Genomic DNA, 21,794 nt, shown 5'->3' on the forward strand with positions numbered 1-21,794 from the left:
GCATGTTTATGAGTAATAGTCTACTTACTTTATTTGACAGATTTATTCTGAGTTTGGAAGTCCAGAGGACTCACAATAAGACATCATTCAAAGGTATCAGCATCTCATAGGATGGAAAAATCTAGGATAATTCCAAGGCTTTGACAACTTGGTGGATTGGAGCTCTGGATAATGGGCTGACAGTTTCTTTGGCGATCAAACCTAGTTTTAACCTTTCTCTCTAGCTTTGTCATATAGAATAGAACAGTGAAGGAGAACAGAAGTTATAAGCTTCAGTGCAAGGAGGCTGCAAACAGAAGGGGAGAAACCACAGATGACAATCCACTATAAAAACAACAACAACAATGCACACACAAAAAACTCACTTCTGAAAGAAATGAAATTTAAAGGTAGTGTGCTCTACTAGAAAAGGGGGTATTTCCTCCCGAGGAGCCAAGAGCTCCGACCCCTGACGGTACAGATATGTATAATTCATTTCCCCCCCTTCAGATGAAGCGGCGGTCTAAATATTCAAGGTTGCCTACAGTCTTAAGGCTTTGGTACTGTTCTTTTTCACAGCAGTGTAGCCTGATACTGAAAACCACCACCAGAGTGAGTGAGGAAATAGATGACTGGGCCTATATTCAAGGACCTTAGAGCCAGAAAACTGGAGCGGTGGTTATGTTTCAGCCATTTACAGACTTTCCAAACTAGTGTTTGAAGTGACAGCTCTGGACTTGCAAAGCAGCTTCACGCCAGGGGTCCCTGTGGTGGCTGGGCTACAGCACCCTGTCCCTCTTTGCCATGTTTCCTGGTGCCTAAAAGAGAAAAACTGTTTCACCAAAGTGAAACCCATCCTGCCAACATTTTAATAAAAAGGTAAAAATTCAAACTGCAAATTACAGAACTTCTAGAGCTTTATAAAAATCAAGTAAGCCAGTACCACTTTTATGTCAGGAAGAAGGTAAATTGGAGTCATTCACATTGAGGTAAAATTCTTCAGTTAATGAAAAATAGGTACAAGGAAGTAAGCTCAAACAAATATAATAGGTTGGCGTGGAGGGGTACAGAGATGCGCACAGCTACAGTCTGTGAGTGAGGATGGGGGCCTCCCCACAGCCTTGCATGCGATGGGAGGAGGCATGGGCCCAGGGCAGTGGGAGGGCTGGTGGATACCTGCAGCAGGTCAGACTTCTGTCTCGGAGGACGGGCCCTGTAGGCTGGGTTGGTGAGAGATGTGGAGACTGGCAGGTGCCAGAGAACATGTGAAGAAAAACTGAAAACACCACTAAATAGGAGGAGGTGTCCTCAGGGGGCACCTTCGACTCTTCTGCTGTAATTCAGGACTCCAGAAAGCGAGGAAATTGAAAAGACCCAGGAGACTCATCTGTGGTAGTGGCTTTTCTTGTGGCAGAAATCACTTAAAGCTTCCAGATAAAGAACACAATGTTAGAATTTAAGACAAATTAGGTGCAGAAGAAAATGGGAAGAATTATAGCAACTAAGTCCAAAGAAGCTAGTAAAAATAAGCATAGCAAACTTGGTATTAGTAATCATATATTATATTTAATTATATAATTATATTTATATAGAATTTTAAATATAACTGAAGATACTTTCACAGACATTGTCTCATTTTATCATTACAACAGCTCATTGGAGTATAGATAGTGTGACAGTCCCTATTTTATCAGTAGGAAATTAGGGCTCAGAAACATTCAGAGACTTGTTGTAGGTCACGTAGTGAAAAAGTGGGAGAGTAAAGACTCAACCCGAGTCTTTCCGCTCCCACTGTGATTTGTCATAGAAGTCTCCCTGTCAGAACAAGCCTTTCCTACAAAAGCTTGTGGGTGTCATCCTCAGAGGGACTTTATCACACTGATCTTTTTGGGCCACACTCTGGGGACATAACACCAGTAATCCTTACTAAGTAGCCAACATACATGCTTGCCGCAGGTCAGAGTTCCCAAAATAAGTAAAATTTACTAAATTTCTACTGGAAATAACAGTGGAAATAATCCACCTCCCAACTTTGTAAATCAAAACTTTATTCTAGAGGGTAAAAATACACATATTAATGAAATCTTAAAACCTCAAATTGTGTATTTTTATACATGGGGCATGGAAACGTAAGCTACTTAAATTATGTATAACAGTATAGCCTATACTGTAAGAGTTGAACAGGGTGATATATTATTAGTTTTAACTTAACATATGGTAGTTCAGGCCAGAACAGTTTGGTTTGAAGAATCTACAACAAAAAAATAGATCACATCATGTCTCTCATTGAATGTGAGGCTCAAGCTAGTTTAGCCCCCTTTAGTGCTATATTTAATGATGAAAAAATGTTTTTTTTTTAATCCTCACCCAAGGACATGCTTAGTGATTTTAGAGAGAGGGGAAGGAGGAAAAAGAGAGAAAGAGAGAGAGAAACACAGACTTGAAAGAGAGAGAGACATTGATTTGTTGCCTTTTGTAGAGAGACACATCGATTGGTTGTCTTTCCTACATGCATCAACCAGGGACCGAATCTGCAACCTAGGCATGTGCCCTGACTGGGAATCAAACCTGCGACCTTTCCATTTGCAGGATGATGCCCAACCAACTGAGCCACACTGGTCAGGGCAAGAAAAACTTCTTAAAAAGCTAATAATGTTCCCATTTTCTTTTGGCCATTATTAAAACTGTTGTTAACAATTCCACTTTTCTTCTAATTTTGTGGAAAAGATCATCTAAATTGTTTAATTGGCATTTTGTCTTTAGAGAGAAAACCTGGGTGTATTTTGCAAAGTGGATAGACCCCATTTTCAAAAATTGTAATACTGTATTTTAATGAATGGGTACCTTCCTTAAGAGGAACAGCATTTCTAGTAGAATTTTTTAATGTATTTTTGGAATTCTCAAGGTAGTATGTATATATCAGAGTTTTAGATCTGGAAACCCATGGAGATTATTTAGTCAAATTCCATCATTTTACTGATGAGCAGTGTGTGGGTCGGAGAGTGGAAGGGATTCCACCAAGATCACCCTGCTTGTTGGGGGCACAGTGTGACCAGAACTCACATTTTCTCCTGCTACAGTTGTAATAGGCTGCTGGCTTTTTTCTTTTTCTTTCTTTCTTTTCTTCCTTTTTTTTTTGGTTATTGCTGTACATGCCATAGTAACCTAAAGAAGAAAAAGCTACCCCCAAATTATCTCCTCCTTCATTCCTTTCCTCTTTTTACCCTAAAATCAAACCTTTATGAGGAAACTGAATAGATTTTGCCCTGGATCTGTGACAGCACCTTTTCTCTTGACCAGTCATCAGCAGTTTTGGTCTGCATCTGGAGTGGACCCAGTGGACAGCATTCTCAGGTTAGGAAAAATGGGGCTGGGTTTTGTCTGTGGCAAACAGAGAACTTGCACTACTGGGTATTTGTCCCACAGCACACTCAGCCTTTTCTTTCATCTTCTTTTTTTTTTTTGTCATCAAAACAAGTAGCTCTTCTCAGACACCTTAATACACAATTAGGTTTGTCTGTTTACACTTGGGAGACAGAGGGCTTCGTGTCCCAAAGACATACAAGGAGTCTGGGAGCAGCCACAAACAGATGTTGAAAATGTCTATTTGTGGCAAGTTTATTACTATAGCACCAGGAATAAACATTGAGGATACAACCCCTCTACAGGGGTGGGTGTATGTATTGAGAGGGGAATGGTACTGAGCAGACTAGAAAGTGAAAGAAGGTCCTTTTTTTCTTTTTCTTTTTCATTTGCTCTAGTATTTGTTTATCTCCCTCAACAAGGAAAATCTCACTATTTGGCTTTGGCTGTTTGAAGGCTTTTGCCAAATGCTTAACAATCTGTAGGGTTTGATTTCTCTCAAAAAAATCACTTTGAGAACAAGGCTCTATGTAACTAAGATGTGTTTGTTTTTGTTTAAATTACTCAGAAAAGAAATCATCTCTTGTCCATTGTTAAGAGAGGTTTCAATCAAAGGAAAATTCTACATATTCTAAAATATACAAACAGTTCTTTGAAATTGATGCCAAATCAAACTCAAAAAGGGACATTTTTCTTGCAGAAGTTTTGAGTTAATTCTGTATGCAAGGCTTGAGTGGAAAAACTCTGAGACTGTCAGAGGAACGAGTCACTACGACACTGCGTTGGGATCCGGAAGTTATATAAGCAGAATTGTCACAGGATAGTACATGCTTGTACATCTTGTACATGGTTTGAGGCTAAATTCTAGAAAGATAGAAAAAGATTCTTTTCAAAGTGAGTCATTTTTTCAGTTCAATGAAAGGTAGTAAGTAGATTGGTTTCTGATGTTATTGGACCTAAACTTCTAATGTGTGAAGGCATGCCTGTCATCACTGTCTTAAAAATTCAATCAAAATGTCCCCTGTTGTTAAAGAAGTAACATCCTTTCCCCTATCTTCTCTTAGGGTGAAAAGTAGTAGATATTAAGGAGGCAAGTCTAGAGGGAAAAGAGACACAAACCAGGAAACCCAACAGTTGACTTTCAGCTCTGCCACTAATCGGCCATGTCCTTGAGACAGTCATTCCTTCTCTGCCTGGCTTCCTCATGAGCTGGTAGCTGTCGTGCCTACCTCACAGGATTTGTGAAGGCAAAACCAGATGTATGCAAAAACAGCAACTGCTTAAAAAACAATATATAAATATGAGACTTTAAAACTTCAGTTAGTATTTTTAAGAGCTGCTGTCAGTGTGGGGCAGAATAGTTTGCTTGGGCTTGAAAAAGCTAGAAAAAAAGTTTTGTTCTTATCCTAATGGAGTAAACCAAAGAAGAGGTTAGAATAAGAGATGCACCCCAAAACTGGTGATCAGAGCAGAGCTGTGGATCTGGAACTAACTTAAGCCCTTTTGGGCCAGGTAAACATAGGTGTAGTAGGTCAGGAAAAGCAGTTAGCTAAATAGAGATGGACAGGAAGAAATCAGAGACAGGAGTTAGGTCAAACCTGGTGTAGCATCCCTTTTTCCTCACACAATCACTTAAATACTTTCTGTGTGCCACTCTGAGAGAGGCTACAATGCATCAGAGATAAGTAGGACAGAGTTCCTGTTCTTAAGGAATTTATAGGCTAGTAGAAGTGGTAAGGTGATTGTAACTTCCCTGTGTGTGCATGTCTATGAGACATAAAAATGAAGAACTAAGTGCAGAGGAAGGAGAGGTTACTATGGACTAAAGCGAGAACATGAGAAGACTCTCTACAGCAGAGTGAGGTAGATTTTTAAAGGCTACTTAGAATTTCAAGGGAGTGAGAAAGGGTGGGGTGGGGGTGCCAAGGGCTGAGAGGATATAGACCACCAAGGCATGAAGGTGGAAATGGAGGGTAGCACAGAAAATGGAAAAGGGTCCAGTTTGACTGGACTGTAGAGTTCAAGAAGGAAGAAGGAATGGAATGAGACAAGACTGGAAAGATAAGTTGGGACACGAATGTTATTCCAGCAAACATTTGTTGAGTGCCTGATAGGAGATCTAGAAATGGGCACATACCTGAAAAAGATGTGACAAGAAGCCACAGAACAGGTAGGCAGTCATGTACAATGAAATTCTGAGGAACCAGAAAGTTGGACATGAGAAGGATTCAGGAACCCTGATACGCCATCTGGGCAGAAGATACATCACACAAACAAAAGTGGGCCATGATTCTAAAGCAGCCTTTTGTCAAATCCAAGAATCCCCTTATATTTTCCTCTTGGGACAGGAACCATTCCCAGGTCATGATCAGCCCAGGCCTGCACTGGGGAGCAGGGAAGTGGGTGCATCTGACTGTGCAGGGAGAGAGGGCAAAGACAAGGACAGGTGCTGGCAGGGTACAGAAGGAAGCTGAAACCTGTGATTTTGATCCTAGAGTAATGTGGATTGTGTTAGGACTGAGGTAGCCATACCTCTCCGAGCTGACTTAGAGACACAACAGCATTTTGGTAATCTGGTTCAAGTTTTGGGTCTTGGGGCATTGGGTTGTTTGAGTCACATGCTTTAAGGTCCAGGATGGCCTCAGGGCTGTTGGAGCACACCAGGGTACTAAAACTTTTGAGGGGGAATTATTGGGTTGGCCAAAAAGTCTGTTATGTTTTTTCCATATGAAGGCTTTAGTATGCTTAGTTGTCTTTAACTTAATTTGAAACAGTTTTGTTAGATTGTATTGTGACAGCTGTCATATCAGTGTACATTTAAAAAACCCAAAATTGGTGAATTTTTGTGCAGCCATTTTAATATTAAAGATGGAAGATACACAACATTTTTGGCATATTATGCTTTATTATTTCCAGAAAGGTAACACTGCTACTGAAATGCAAAAAAAGATTTGTGTAGTGTATGGAGAAGGTGCTGTGACTGATTGAACATGTCAAAAATGGTTTGCGAAGTATCTTGGTACTACTGACATTTTGGCCAAATAATTCTTTCCTGTCTTACTCATTGGAAGATGTTTAGCAGCACCCCTGGCCTCTACCCACTAGAAGCCAATAGCGGGAGAAAGCTGACATACTCAACTATCCAAACCAATAAAGTCATTGGTGAAAATGAAAAATGTGTCTTTTATTTTACAGAAAAAAATAGTGGACTTTTGGCCAACCCAATATATTTGAAAACCTGTCCCCAGAGCTTGTCATGTTTTGAGTGATCGAGCCTTGGGGGCAGCTGCTGCCTGGAGCCAGCTCTGCCTTTTCCTGGACCTCTCAGGGTCAGTGCTCCGTGAAGTTTCAGGGATAGTGTGAGACTGGACTGGTGCTAGATTTGAAGGAACAGACCTACTCCTGCTTTAAGAATAGTGGCGAATTGAAGCTCCTTCTGAAAACATGAGTGTGCTCATTCAGAGGCTGTGGAATGTGGTCTTGTCTATGACGATTATTTGCTTCTTTTACCACTGCAACAGGCGTATTTTATAGAAGAGTTTGATGGGGCCTGGAGCTGGATGTTTGGAGTTACTCAGGAATTTCAGGATTCTAATTCTCCTGTCTTTTCTAGCTTGGACCTGATCTTTTCAGTTTCCTTCTTCTCTGGCTCTACTAGTTCAAATAGGACCAGTAGAAACAAGGAATGCCCTTTCAAAGTGGGGATGTACTTTTGCCAGGTCACTTTCAACATTTGCTTGAGATCACTCAGCACGTCAGTGGTAGACGGTGTGAGAATTCCAGGGCTGAGCCAGGCATGCAGATAAGTGGCACACGTCAGCCTCCCCATTCCACGTCCCATCCCTATCTCCACCCCAAGGGGTGTCCTTGAAAACTGATCAGAACCCTTTCATCATTGCCCTCCAGATAGACATGGCCAGTCTATTGGAATTTGCATGAAAATGCCACCGAATCTGACATCCTGGAGGAAACTGGCAGTTGAGCCCGCTAGGTCCACCATTTACTTGTCTGCAACCTTGAGGAAATCACTTATTTGAGCCTATTTGTCACCCATAATGTTGGGTCAGTGACACTGTCTGCCTCACAAGGCTGTGGTGAGGATTTAATGCCGTGATGTGTAAGTGTTTGAATGGCCCTCTGCAGACCGAAGCCATCGCATCTCAGTGTTTGGTCAGCCACTTGCCTCCTAGCGAGAGCGGTAACCGGGTGGGCGGGGTGCTGTGGGTGTTAAAGCACTTACAGGAGTCCTGTGGTTGGGGCAGAGCGAGATCGGTCTGTGAGGCACTAGCCAGCGCTGGTTCCCAGCCCGTCATCAAGCAGCCTCTAGTCAGAGCATTCCTCAACAATGGGTTTAGGCTTGCTCCCAAGCCTGAAAGAAACACCGCTCAGATTTTTCCACTGAAGAACCCCAAAGGGCAGAGGGAACTCCACAGCCCCTTCACTGCTCCCGCTCTCACAATCTGTTGACATAACCCCGAAGAACCCCAGCTCCTGCAAGGTGAGCATTTTCAAGTCTTCAGTTTTGTCTTAAAAGTCATGTGAATTTTTCCCCATTTTATGCCAGTTTTTTGTTTTTAATATAAAAACAATGTTTTAACTTAGTAATATCATTTAAACATCCTTGTTTAAAACCCTTCCCCATTTACCCCCTTTCTGTATTTCATGCCCTTCCATCACCTAGGTTTCGCTGTCTAATATTAATGTATATAACATCTCAACCAGTTCATAAACTTCTGCTTTTAATGTAATCTGAGTTACCACTAGCACAGGCCACAGGAAAATACCAGGCTGTCTCCTCTGCATTCGAGCTTTTTTGAAAGATTTACTTAAGAACAATTTATCATTTAGTTGCAATTTTTAAAATAATCTTAATTGGCCACATATGTTATCAAATAAGAACTAGCCTCCGCCTCCCTCCGTATAGCCCCACCCCCCCAATGGACGCATGCGCAGAAAATTCAGCCACTCTGGGCAGATACCATCACAGGATAGCCTCCTCCTGATTGAAGATAAGATTACTGATATTAAATCTGCTGTTTTTAGGAGAGGTAGGCTATTGCTTTTAAACCTCTTTCCCTCTTTTTCCGAGTTCCTCCTCTCTCAATTGTGGCTCCATGTTTTGGTAGCCATAAGTCATTAGTGGTTTTTAATTTCTCTGAAACTGAAATAAGGTCTGAAAGGGTGGATTTGTCCCTTTTTTCCTCCTTTTTTCCTTTTTTTTTTCCCCTGGCTAATCGGAGGAACGCAACCACATCTGAAGCCACTTGGCTCATTATGAATTTCATGGAAACTGATTCTCTGAAAGTGTTTCCATATGTGTGTTCCCAATATATCCCATCCTCTCTAAATGGGAGCACAGACGTGTGCATGGCTGGAAATGGCTTCAGGATGTGACAGAGCGGTCATATGACCGCCGCGGCACTGTGGGTGGCCTCTTCTGAAAGACACGGTGTCCTGGGTGCTGGCCTCCTTCCTGCAGCGGATCTGGTTTCAAAGACTATCCACCCTTCCTAGCCTTTAAAAAGTTCTTAATCAAGGCCTAGCAAGATCTCTCTCATTTTTCTCCGTTTCTCCCCCCACCCCCAGCCCCTTGCTTGGTTCCTGCCTTCTCTCTTACTCTCCTTCCCCACATGCCGTACACATACACTCACACCGCTTCTACCGCCTGCCTCCTTGCCCTTCACAAGGAGGAAATATATCATTCCAACAATATCCTCAAAATTTGGGTGTATTTAAGGAATGGTTGAAGTTTCTGAAAATTGCCAGGTTGCTGGGGTTTTTTCCCCTCTCGTTTTCCTTCAGCATAGCATACTTTCTTAGCCTTAGGATCAGCTGGTCTTTCAGAATTTGTGAGCATTCAGTGGAAAAGTACAATTCATTGCAACACGGAAAATAAATATTTATACTGTATAGTTGAGGCACTCTTCCTCTCTTTTGCAAAACTATGGAGTTTGCTAGTCTGACCTTTCATTATCTTAAAAAATTAATTTCAAATTCTCATTTTGTTGGTTTTGTCTCCACTAGCATGACCCCATCACACTTCTCTTCTATAGCTATATTTTTCCAGTTATTACCTAATGGCGTTAAAAGTAAAACCAATTTAGTGATAGATACCTGACCATTTTAGTGTGAGGAGACAAATTCAGGGATATTAAGAAAATTAATGTAAAACCCCTTAAAACCTCAATGTAGAAAATGCAAATTAATGGTCTGCATATAGTCTAAGATTGATTTGGGGCAATGTTTATAGAGCATTTTTGCTTCTGTCATGTGGCCTACTTTGAGACCATGCTAGTGATTTATTCACCTGGCACAGTTTTTGAAAGCACCTGTCTTTTCTCAGCATCATGCTAGGTGCTAGGTAGGATCAAAAGGGACACAAGGTTTTTATTATTAATTTTCTTTCTCTTTAGCTAGAAAGTGAAAAGACTTATCTAAAACCAATGACAGTTTCTTAAAATGCACTGAGAGGTAAGGTGTACATCATAAATATTCAAGGTGTACATGGTAAAGCAAAGATGCTAAGAACTTGTGTGCCTGAGGGGTCCTTGTGTGTGTTGAGCTCCATAGACAGTGCTCGCTTCCCTTGGTCTGGCAGAGAGAAGAGAGGGGGCCGTGAGTCTGGGGAGAGTGAGAACAAAGCTCCGGGGAGGTGCTGAGCATATGTCCTGCCATGAAGAGGGGGGTTCACACCAAGGAGTCATGGGACATGACCTTGGTAAAGTAGAACAGAGGACTTGAATACTCCAATAGCTTCCTAATTTGTTGCCACTGTACTGCAGAGCTGCTTAGTCATGCCTTATGAAAGGTGGCTGGCCTGTGCTGGTCGGAGATGACACCTGCCAGTTTTAAGGCTCTGCCTCCTGTGTGGCCTGCAAAGGTAGTATGTAAGAAGATTTTTCTCTTCCAGGTGTGTTTCCATAGAATGCGCATCTAAGGAAACTCCAGGCATATCCTCCACCTTTTCCTGCCGCCACACTCGGTCAGAGTAGTGGAAGCAGAGTAGAAAGAACACCTGGACTTGGGATAGAACCACATTTTACTCTTGTGATGTCACTCAGATCTGCCATGCCTCCAAGCTTCCATTTCTTCATCTACAGAGGTCATCTGTGGTTCTTGATGACTGACATACTGGCTCTGTATTCTAGTCTAGAAATTCAGACAGCGTGTGAGCTTTACTCTCTGTTATCTCTACTACCTACTCAAAATGTTAAATCATAGGACCATCCTGGCAGCAGTTACCCTGGGCCCCTGAGGACAGGTGTGCTGACTAACCTGCCTGTAGGCCATGCTTTTCTGGCCTGGCCCTCTCTCTCCTTCCCCGTGGCTTCCCTGTGTGGACTTACACACAGACACTGGCCCTAGGTGGTCAAGCAGCGGCATCTGTCCATTCACCAGTGGCACCCACCATTTGTGGGCCCCTGTGGGGAACACTAGGTCAAGTGATGTGATGCTTCTCGAGAAGAATTGCCAACACTCTTTAAAGAGAATCGTGCAGAATTTTGTAGGTACAGAATGGTATTTGAATTACATTTCAGGTTTGAGGTCGACAGTGCCTAGTGCTCATAGTGAGCACTTATATTTTTAATGTGCCAAAATGTACTAGTTATAGAGAGTTCCCAATCCTTAATTTACTGTCCATATTCATTCATTTATTCCTCTATCCATTCACCTATATTAAAAAAATTAAGCTCTTAGGATATAGAAGGCTCTGAGGGATATGAAAGTAAAATAAATCATGACCTTTACCATCCAAAGCTTACTTTACTATCGGAGAGAATGGGCTAAGAAACAGCTAATAATTCAGTAAAGTATTGACAAAGAGCCCAAAAGAATGCTATGGGAAATAAATGTTACTGGAACAGGAGAGAAATTGGAAATTACGTGGTAGAGCAGTTGTGGAGGGGGCAGCCAATGTTGTAGAAGGGGAAGAAGATTCTCACAGAAGAGCAGTTCTGCAGAGATCTTGTGTATTGTATGTTCCAATAGAAAGAATGTTGGGAAGGGGTTAATAAAAAGCACTAGGACTTCATTGGAGATTTGTTGGAGCAATAACTCCTACCATTTAAAGGGCCCCAATGAAGCTTTGAAGTTCACACCTCATTGCTGAGAAGTATGATGGCTTTTCATGATGTGCATTTATGCCCTGGCATTAAAAATAGTAGGACAAATGACTCTAAATGTGCCAATGTATGTCCCACCTGGATTTAGGCCTCTTTTCTTTCTCTCTGCCCAACCTTTCTCCTCAGCTGGGATTTGTAAATTCCACTGCTTACAGAGGAAGAGACATAGGTACAGTGTTTTCTAGCCGACAGGCTGAAATGGCAAGTACCCAGTCTGCTATTTAAAAAAAAAATCTACTATTTCCTTTCATTCTAGAGATCTCCTTGCTCATCTTCAAGTAACCATTATTTGCTGAGGGCCTAATAAATGAGAAACTGTATGTTGAAGTACTAGGTAAAGGCCTGGAAACATCAAGAATTTTTATTAAGCACTGAAGGAGAGACAAGCAAGGATTAGACAGATCTCTGCCCTCGACAGCTTGCTTTTTAGTTAGGAGCTAAGCAGCACCCAGCATTAGAAAGCAGTGCGTGCGAGAGGCTGAGTGGGGGATTGCAGGCTGTGAGAATCAAAGGTCAGAGGTTCTCTTTTACTTTAACTGTCTTGGTTTCAGTTCTTTCTACCACATTTTCTTGTTCCAAAGACCCAAGAAACCTGAGTGGGTAGAGAGAGGCTACTTTTCTTTCTCCCCACAGACCTGGGCGGGAGGGACACAATTTTTTTCTTTTAGCATTGATTTTCTTTTTATTTGTGCTTCATGGGCATTTTGTTAATATATTCTTCCTCATGTATATGAGGTTGTGAAAGGCTTTTGCTGCTGCTGCTGTAGTAATGAGCAAGGTTTTTGCACCTGCGTTTGTGACCACTCTATTCATTTGCAAGCTGTCTGACTATGGCCAGGGGTGCAGATAGCAGGTCTGGAATGAAATGCATCTGTAGGAAACCAGCAGATCCTAAGGGAATCAAACCCTTGACCTTGGTCTCATTTACATTGTGTCATGAGTAACTGAACTAATTGCTCACTATTTAGTAGGTTAGATCAACAACAAGACCTCAAAAGGTTCTTAATAGTATCCCAAAGACAGTTTCTCTCATTGGGGCAACATGTAGGCACCAGAAGAGCCTACTGAAATATTTTTAGGCAAATAGACTTTTAAGGCAGGATATATATATATAAAATCTGGGATCATGTCAACCAAATTCCTTTAAGGTAACTAAGATTGCAAAGAGGTCAGAAGGTCAGACGTCAAAGAGGTCTGAAGTCAAAGAGGTCTGTCTGGTTTGTGGCCCGACCTCTCTTAAGCTGCCTGATTTTGTAGAGTAAATGGCACCGCTTCTCTGGAACTCAGCTTTGCTATTTATTAACAGGTTAGATTAGGATTATCTAAACAGCAGATGAGGGGTTTGGATTTTCCCAGCAGAGTACCCCAACCAGCAGAGGGAAGGTAAGTGGGTGCCTTAGGGGATCTGGAGGCATAGCCCGAAGCTTCACAAGTGCAAAATTTTGTTAGTCATTTTTGTCTAAAAATTCACCCAAGGGTTGCATTTACTCTGTATCACATCCCTGTTTGTTGTACCGTGTACCCCACCTCCAAGATGAGTAAAACCAGCCCATGGGGAAGATACACCGTGGTTATCATGGGTTTCAAGGAGCTCCTGGCAGTACTGGGCTTGTTTCGTCAGAGGGTTACAGGCAAGGGTTTCAAACGGTCTTGGGGGAGCCTGGAGACTCCAAGGCACATCACTGGGGCAGTTACTTAGCTTTGGTTTTACATTTATAAAATTAGATTGGGGTAATAGTACTTTTCAAACCCTCCAGGCTTTCCTCTTGACCCTTTTAATAAATAGATATTACATTTTCTTTACTTTAGTTGATATAATATCTAGGTCTGTTTTTTAATTTGTGGCTGTGATGTGGTTAGTGACACAGAAATGAATAACTTAGGATGCAACGTCAAAATAACCCAAAGGCAGTCTGAAAGAAAACCTGAGTTGTACAAAACAGAAATTAGAAGTGTTAGATATAACCCTGTTCAATAAAATTTAATTATATCATTTGTTTCTGCAACAGTTAATGTAAATAAATCGAAGCTGAGGAAGGGGTTTATGTTCTTTTCATTTCCATATCAGAGAGTGTCACATAAAGCAGTGATTTTTAACCTTTTTCATCTCATGGCACACGTAAACTAGCCACTAAAGTTCTGCAGTACACCACACCAAAAAAGTTATATTTTTTGCCGATCTGACTGAAAACCAGGTATAATTTTGATTCATTCACACCAGACGGCTATTGTTGTGTTGGCCGTTGCCATTTTTTTAAACTTGACAATCTAAAGGAAGAGAGGTCAGTGCCCGACCAGAGAGTCAGGTGCTGCAGGCTTTAAAAGTGCCTGCAGTGCCCCTGGCATGCCTGCCAAGGCTCACCCGTCGAACGCCGCTGGTGTGAGGGGCCTCGCAGGGTCCTGTAGCACATCATTAACGTTCTTCATACAGCACACACTGCAGTGTGTTTCAGAAACATTTCTTGTTAACACAAAATGACTAAGCAAATTCCAGAAAATTCTGTGTTTTGTAAGTTGTAAAAATGACCGTGTAATTTCTTTAATGTTCACGTTAGCTAGCTCTCTTTGCCCAGACAGAGCTACTCCTCAAGACATTACAGTCTCAAATGACCAAAAATGATTGGTCAAAATTCTGTAAACCTCACGGAATTGTTGCATTGTTTTCTATAAACCACAACCAGAGCTCATTAATTGAAAAATGAATGTCAATTTGCCTTAGCTGACATCTATAAACTAAAAAGGTACAGTGGTCCTGGCATGTTATGGATAATAAAAACATTAACAAAATGTATCAGGTAAAATAGAGAAGGTGGCGGGATCAATTCAAAACTGTAGTGGAGTTTACTGGCAGGGCCCCACATAAAGGGTTTTAATGAGGCTTCTGCCTCAAAATAAGGGAAACCACATGGAATTTTAATTATGACTACAGTATATTTTAAGTACAAATACCCACGAGAAGCAATTTTTACATTGGCAAGCCTATCTGAGTGAGCTCTTTGCTCCTGTGGGGGGCAAACATTGATGTTTTAAGTGTGACTTCTTTCTGTTTGAAATTGCTCACATTATTCTGGTTTCTTTCACATGATCTGGGCATTGAACTTAATGTGTACAGAAGTGGCCCGCCTCTAACTATTAGCTCTGCCAACTCAAGTTCACCTAGATGTGCGGCAATGAAAAGTCTGGCTGAGGAACATCTGTGGCCTCCATACTGTGCCTGTACCCGTAAGGCAATTCATACGCATGGGGCGGGGAGACGTTGAATCTCATCTGTTCCCATTTGCCATTCTGTCATAATCACTACCTCTAGATTTTAAAACTTGAGCTTGTCAGTTTTGTATTTGGGAGGGGTTAGGTAGAGGCCAGTTGAGGATGGAAGAATTTGTAAAAAGCAGAGAGTAACTGCCCAGACTGTGTTAGTTTTGGTTTGTCATCTTGAAAGTGTTTGCTTCTGGTAGTTGAAGCTGCTCGCTAGCTCTTCACCCTCTTTCTGGGACTGTGGATTCCGGGAAAGGACTAACCAGGGGGTGGGAACTTCTCTGCCTTGCCCTCCCCTAAGGCTGTTGCTTCTCCTTCTGTCTTGGAATTCACGGTGATAGAACTTAGAGCTGGAAGGGAACTTAGAGCTCATCCCCCTCATTTTACAGATGATGACACTGCCACCTCTGACTTCTGCCTTTGGCCTTCCACTCTCAGTAAGAAGAGCCAGGCAGGTGAGACTTTTAACCATTGCTGGGCCAGGCTGGGTGGGGCTGTCTGATTGCTGCTGTCCGATTTGTGGGAACAACTTTTGTTAACTACGCACTGCTTTTAAATAGTCACTTTTTATTACAAATGCACATCCTGGCACTTAGCCCTGGCTTTTTATGAAGATTATAGGCAGTGTGCATGTTAACAAAAATTAACAATCCTCAGTCAGCACCTTTAAAGAAGAGTGGTCGGGCTCTGCCTTCAGTAAGTATGGTAGCATCTAAGAACGAGTGCTCGATAAAGACGGGACTGAAGAAGCACCTGCGCACCAAGGCCTTCAAGAATTACCAAGTCCTTCCCCTTATAGACAAAAGCTATTTGAAGAGCAAATACATGATGAGATCCAAAGAATTGGAAGATTTTTAGATGCAGCCAAAATCTTAAGAACATTGGTATATTACAAAAGGGCTTGTCACAATCTCGTTAATTTTAGAAAATCATAACCCAGTCTTTGAAAACTAATTTCCACATGCAGTGGTTTATAACTGTGGTTTCATAAGCTAAGCACCAGAAATATCTATCTAGAAAGCATGCTGTTGGCTTTAGAAGCTAAAGGACTTCACATTTCAGGGGGAAATCATCTTTGCCTCCCTGTTACCCGTTTGGCCTGAGGTGAATTCTGTGGGATGTGGTACAGGGGCTGGTAAATGGATGGTGAGGTGCTCTTCTCATATCTGCATTACACAGAGAGCCTTTCACAAAAGCTACTGCCAGCACTGGCCTAAATCAGGTCCTATGTCTACTATCCAGGCTTGAAATGCAATGATTTCTAGGTACTAAGTGCCCCCTACCCCACCCAGTGCTTTTAAAGCCTACTTATTTTGTTTATGATCCTCAGGAGAATTTCTAAGGGCTTGATTCTCCTGATATGCCCCCAGATAAGTAATATAGATAAACAATATTTGTCTTCAATATGGTTTGATTTTTTTTATTTGAAATCTGTTACCAAGATGAAGAGTAAAATAAGATTTTAAATTACAGCAAGACTTGAAAAGCAGTGATTGGAACATGCTAGGGTACCAGTGCTAGGATGTCTCTTTAATGTCCCTTCATTGACAAAGGGGTACCTGCCAAGAGTACCCATAACAAAACTGATCATTTTGAAATTTCTTTATATTCGGTTGAGAAAATGAAATAGTCCACCTTAGTAAAAGTGTCACTTTCAAATATCTGAGGTGCAATGAGAACAAAAAGAGAAAAAAAAATCAATGAGGATTCAGTCTTAAACTCTGGTGAGTGAATCTATATGATAAGAGTGTTGGGTTGGCTTACACGTATGACCTAGCACACATTTGGGTTTTTAAAGCCCTGTGGGATTCTCTGGGGGTGGGCAGATCTTGAGGATAAATGCTGCTAAGACTGTGAAGTGGGGAAAAAAAAAAAAGACTATGTAGTGATCGGTGCATTTGAAGATCTGTTTGTGGCTTGCTATTCCTTTTTGGGAAGCTAAAGTTTTCTTTTTTCTTGTAAAAATTCTATCATTATTTTAACTGATATTTACAGATTTTTCCCCCATCTTCTGTTATAATTTTTAGGTGCTTCAGAACTGGGCCCTTTTTCAGACCCCAGGCAGTTCCCAAGCATTTCATCCCTCACTGAGAGCCGCTTCTCCAACCCACGAATGCACTATCCAGCCACCTTTACTTACACCCCGCCAGTCACCTCAGGCATGTCCCTCGGTATGTCCGCCACCACTCACTACCACACCTACCTGCCACCACCCTACCCCGGCTCTTCCCAAAGCCAGAGTGGACCCTTCCAGACCAGCAGCACTCCATATCTCTACTATGGCACTTCGTCAGGATCCTATCAGTTCCCCATGGTGCCGGGGGGAGACCGGTCTCCTTCCAGAATGCTTCCGCCATGCACCACCACCTCGAATGGCAGCACGCTATTAAACCCAAATTTGCCTAACCAGAATGATGGTGTTGACGCTGATGGAAGCCACAGCAGTTCCCCAACCGTTTTGAATTCTAGTGGCAGAATGGATGAATCTGTTTGGCGACCTTATTGAAATTCCTCAGCAGTGGCCCAGCGGTATCTGGGAGCCACATCCCAAATGTATCAATATATACATATATAGAGAGAGTGCGTATATATGTATATCAATTAGCTATCTACAAAGTGCCTATTTCTTAGAAGATTTTTCACTCAATCATTCAGTCATGCTCTTGCAACCATAAGAGGGTAGATATCGAGAAGCAAAAGGCCCGAGAGAGAATCATAATCAGGTTTCAGATTGTTTTCTATCTATTTTTCTTTAAATAGAAAAAGAAGTGTACTTTTACAGACAAAGGAAAAGGTATTTTTGTCGCTGATGTTTTGGTCTGTTATAAATAACCTGTTCATATGCCAATTCAGAAAGGTGGACTCCAGGTTCAGGAGGAAGAAGAGCAAAGCCGCTTCCTCTCTGTGCCCTGAAACCACACGTCCTCACGGTTGCAGCTGTGTGTGGACCGTGCGCCCCGCAGACCAGCTTACAAAGCTGGTCGAGGCGCACGTAAAGGGGAAGGAGGTGGCGTGGATGCTTCCACTGCAGTGTGACTGTTCCAAACTGGGCTTCCGCCCCTGCTGCAAGGACTCCTTGGAACTGTTTGGTTCAGTGTTTTTCCTACTTTAAGAAAGTGACTTCAAGTATACTGGTCAGGAAAGGTTATTTTATTTTCCTTTTTTATACTACCCACCCCTTTCCCATTTAACCAAAAAGAAATGCCATCCTGAAACCCCTCTCCTCCTTTTATGCAAAACTGAAAATGGCAATACCTTCTTATAGCCATAATGGTATAGATAGTGTTTGTGTTTGGCTGTGTGTTATTGTTTTCTTTTTTTTTAAATTATGAATATGTGTAAAATCTGAGGTAACTTGCTAAGTGAATGGTCATATAACTTTAAAGATATATTTATAATTATTTAATGACATTTGGACCCTTGAAAGATTTCTTAGTGTATCGATATGTTGACTTCGGTCTCTAAAAGTGCTCTTTATGAAATAACAAATTTCTTCAGTGGGCTAGAGCCATACCTGAAATATTGCTAAGCAATTTCAGTTCATCCAGGCACAATGTGATTTTTAAAAGTACTTCCATCTCCAAATATTTTAGATGTAGCTTGTTTTTGTGATGTATGAAGGAAATGTTATGTTAGTTCTTTCAGATCTTCGATTGCCTCTAACACAGCTTTGCCTTTTAAAGCAATAATTAGGACTTTAAAAAACAACTCTTAGCCCTTTATCACTTATGTTGCCCTTAACCAGCATGAAATGCTGGAGTGATGTGGTTTTCTTATTTCTTCCAAATAACGATGACTCTTGTCATATTAAAAAGACAAGCACAAGAGAATCATTGAACTGCAGAAAAGTGTTCTGTGGTTTCATAGTTAAAGCAGAACTCTAAATCGCCAGGCTTCATAGTGAAGACGTAGTGAGCCTAAAGCCACACTTGTGGCCAAAGGGCCAATAATGGTACACACAGTGCAGGAAAGCAAAATTGCACCAGAGATTCTTAACCAACCACCTTATCGAACATAGATCAGGGGAACCCAGATCTACCCAAGGCCCCATGGGCAGCTCTCCACAGAATTTGCATTTAAAGGAGCAGATTTAAGTCTTTGTCTTATGGGGGCAGGGTCATCTGAAGTGGCAAGCCAGTTCCAGCAGGTAGCTAACTGATCTGAGAGAACATACAACCTGTGGGGTCCCATGTACAGCCTTAGACATCTGTAGTTCTCACAGTGGACGGCACAGGGAAGGCAGAGCTCAGTGGAGTTTGGTGTCTACTGCTGTCTATGACTTCAAGCTAAAGCCCTCCTGTAGGATGCACTTTGACCGGCTCCTGGCAGCCATGTGGCCAATTCTCAAGCATGAATCCTTAATCCAAGCCAGGATCACTTAATGACACCACCAGGCAAATCCCTGCCCTCCCCCCACCCCCACAGGTCAGGGCCCCTCTGTTTGAGTTCTGTGCCCCTGTTGCTTCCAGCCCCCAGAGGCCCCTTGCTCTCTCTAGTGATTCTCAGGCAGGCCCACTTTCTGAGCTGCCAGTGTCGCAGGACAGTCTGAGGGGCTGTTGGACCTGTCTTCCTGCCTGGAAGTCCCCCTTGGAATCTGTCTTGACTCCTCCTACCAAAAACTGAGGGGAAGCCAAACCAAAACAAAACACTTTGCCTTCTGAAGGTGGTATACCAAGTATGCTTAGATAAAGAAGCCACTTTTCTATTCCTTAAGTAAGATGGAAGTAGTAATTGATACTATTTATTGTTTGTGTGTGGTAGCTTGAAGCATGCCACTGTCCATTTATTTGTAAGTGTAAAATGTGTGTGTTTGTTTCAGCAGCACTTAAAGAAGCCAGTGTCTGGTTACACATTTCATTTTTAATTAATTGACATAAAAATGTTACCGCCAGTGCCAGCTGTACCCTATTTAATAAAAAAAAAGGTACTATATTTGTACATTATTTTCTAATGTTAAAAGGGCTTTTTTAAGTTTACAGTACACATACTAAGTGACCTTAGGGATGCTTTTGTGTTGAAATGTTATTATAGTGGCTGCAGGCAGCAACCCAGAAACACTTAAGAAATTTTTTTTCTTGGGAAAAATTCAAGCACTTCATCCTTCCACCCTCATCCAACCACTCCAGTGGGGTAATTCACATTTTTAGATGAAATTCTGCCCTTTTTTGGCCTGGGGGTTAAATTTTTCCTTTTTTTTTTTAACTGAACTCTTAATTTGCACTGGGTCATGTGTATGATTTGAGATTTCAAGACCAAAGCAAAGTTTTACTTCTGCTCTAGAACCCTGTACTAGCCACCACTCCATTCTCCTCGGGTTGAGGACCAGGGTTTTTCTTTTTTGTAGCATCAGCATCGCTGGAGTTTACAGTGTGACCAACAGTCACTTTTTTTTTTTTTTTATCTGTTTCAGTTGTCTCACAAGCGCTAACCTCTGTCACAGAGTTCCAGAACAGGTACCACAGCTTTGGCTTTAGATTAGTGATGTGACATCCAGCCTGGAACTGGGAGACTCAACAGAGTAACTATTGTTTGCCCCTTAGACTGTCTTTACCCCACTAGAGCCTTTCAAAAGTGAGCAGAGACATGCGCATGATTAGTGACCACACGTTGCAGATTCAGAGGGGGGATTTGCCTGCTGGCTTAGAGAGCTCCCTCCATCCCCAGGAACGGGACAGACCCCAGAGTCTAGGCTCATACATGGAAACACAGAGCATTGGCAAAAACGGTAATTCTATCTTTGATGTCCGAAAGAATGATAATTACTGAAATAAATAAAAGACAACTCTTCTAAACATTGAATTTGTTATCCTTAAAAAGATAATTCATTTAAAAATACTTTCTATGTGAGAATTTTTTAGATGTTTGTTTACTTCATGTTTACAAATAACTGTTTGCTTTTTACTGCAGTACTTTGAAATATATCAGCCAAAACCATAACTTACAGTAATTTCTTAGGTATTCTGAATAAAATTCCATTTTTTGGATATGCTTTACCATTCTTAGATTTCTGTGGAACAAAAATATTTGTAGCATTTTGTGTAAATACAAGCTTTTCATTTTTATTTTTTCCAATCGCTGTTGCCCAAGATTTGCTTCCCGTGCACATATTGTACAAACCCTGCTTTGTGCCACAGGTCACGCTCGTGGGCGAGTTCGAGCTCCACTTCAAAGGGACTGTTTGTATTGTATGTTGCAACTGTAAATTGAATTATTTGGCATTTTTCTCATGATTGTAATATTAATTTGAAGTTTGAATTTAATTTTCAATAAAATGGCTTTTTTGGTTTTGTTATGTGTGTACATTGGGTCTTTTCTCATTCGCGGTTTCTTCTCCGATCTGATGCCCGCGGCCGCCTCCCCCAGGCACTTGCTGGCCGTAGGACGTACCGGGCCGAGTGAGAGCAGAGACTGTATTAGTGGTGAGAGAGGGAGAGAATGTTGGTAAGCGCTGGGTTCTTGTTCTGTCCCACTCCTAGAGAGGGTGGGCAAAGAATCTGGCAGTGAACTCACTTCGTCATCAGTCTGGTTCTGAAGGCAGGAACGCTCACCCCACCCCTGGGGAAAGCCCTTTTCTGGGCCGTGGGACTGGTCAGGATGTAAAGACCTCGGCCTCAGCGGTTCCCCAATTCTCCTGTCTGGGCCCACGGACAAGGTCCGACCAGTAAGCCCCTGGCTGTTGTGGGAAGGCCTCAGGCGGCCCAGCCATAGCAGGTACTCTGTTTTCCTTCCCACGTCTCTTTTGGGTTCTTAAAAAGAAAGTCAACCAAGCCAAGGATGAGTGGAAATGGATTTTGGCCTGGAGAGCTCTAGCCTCAGAAAAATTCTACTAGTGAGCATTAAGTATAGTTTTCTGATTTTTTTCCTGGGCCATTGCTTGTTTTGGTAAGTCCCTCCCCAGTGACGAGGTTGAGGGCCTGGAAAGAGCGGCGGCTTTCTCTCTGTCCTGTGCTGTCTGTAGGCCTGGGCTCACCACAGCTCTGAAGGAAGGGCCAGGATGCTCAGCAACCTGCCAGTGGCCCACATCACACTCGAGTTAGAGGCCTCCTTCAACAAGGCCCGCTCATTCTGACCCCT

The 21,794-nt window shown here is 42.1% G+C and overlaps 1 protein-coding gene across 6 annotated transcripts in view; it reads left to right on the forward strand.

The window, feature by feature from the left end:
• The window catches only part of RUNX2 (RUNX family transcription factor 2), a 164,491-nt gene extending 143,483 nt beyond the window's left edge, over positions 1 to 21,008 (forward strand). For 4 of the 6 annotated variants that reach the window (XM_045842954.1, XM_045842951.1, XM_045842955.1 and 1 more), the window contains 2 exons: positions 15,110 to 15,175; positions 16,748 to 21,008. In XM_045842954.1, the coding sequence (XP_045698910.1) occupies positions 15,110 to 15,175; positions 16,748 to 17,226 (545 nt within the window). In that variant the 3' untranslated portion in view covers positions 17,227 to 21,008. The remainder of the gene's footprint in view (positions 1 to 15,109; positions 15,176 to 16,747) is intronic. The other 2 variants (XM_045842952.1, XM_045842953.1) reach the window with 1 other exon arrangement.
• The last annotated feature ends 786 nt before the right edge of the window (positions 21,009 to 21,794 follow it).

The sequence above is a fragment of the Phyllostomus hastatus genome, unplaced genomic scaffold (genome assembly GCF_019186645.2).
Source record: "Phyllostomus hastatus isolate PE091 unplaced genomic scaffold, TTU_PhHast_1.1 phas_contig_40, whole genome shotgun sequence".
Taxonomy (NCBI): domain Eukaryota; kingdom Metazoa; phylum Chordata; class Mammalia; order Chiroptera; family Phyllostomidae; genus Phyllostomus; species Phyllostomus hastatus.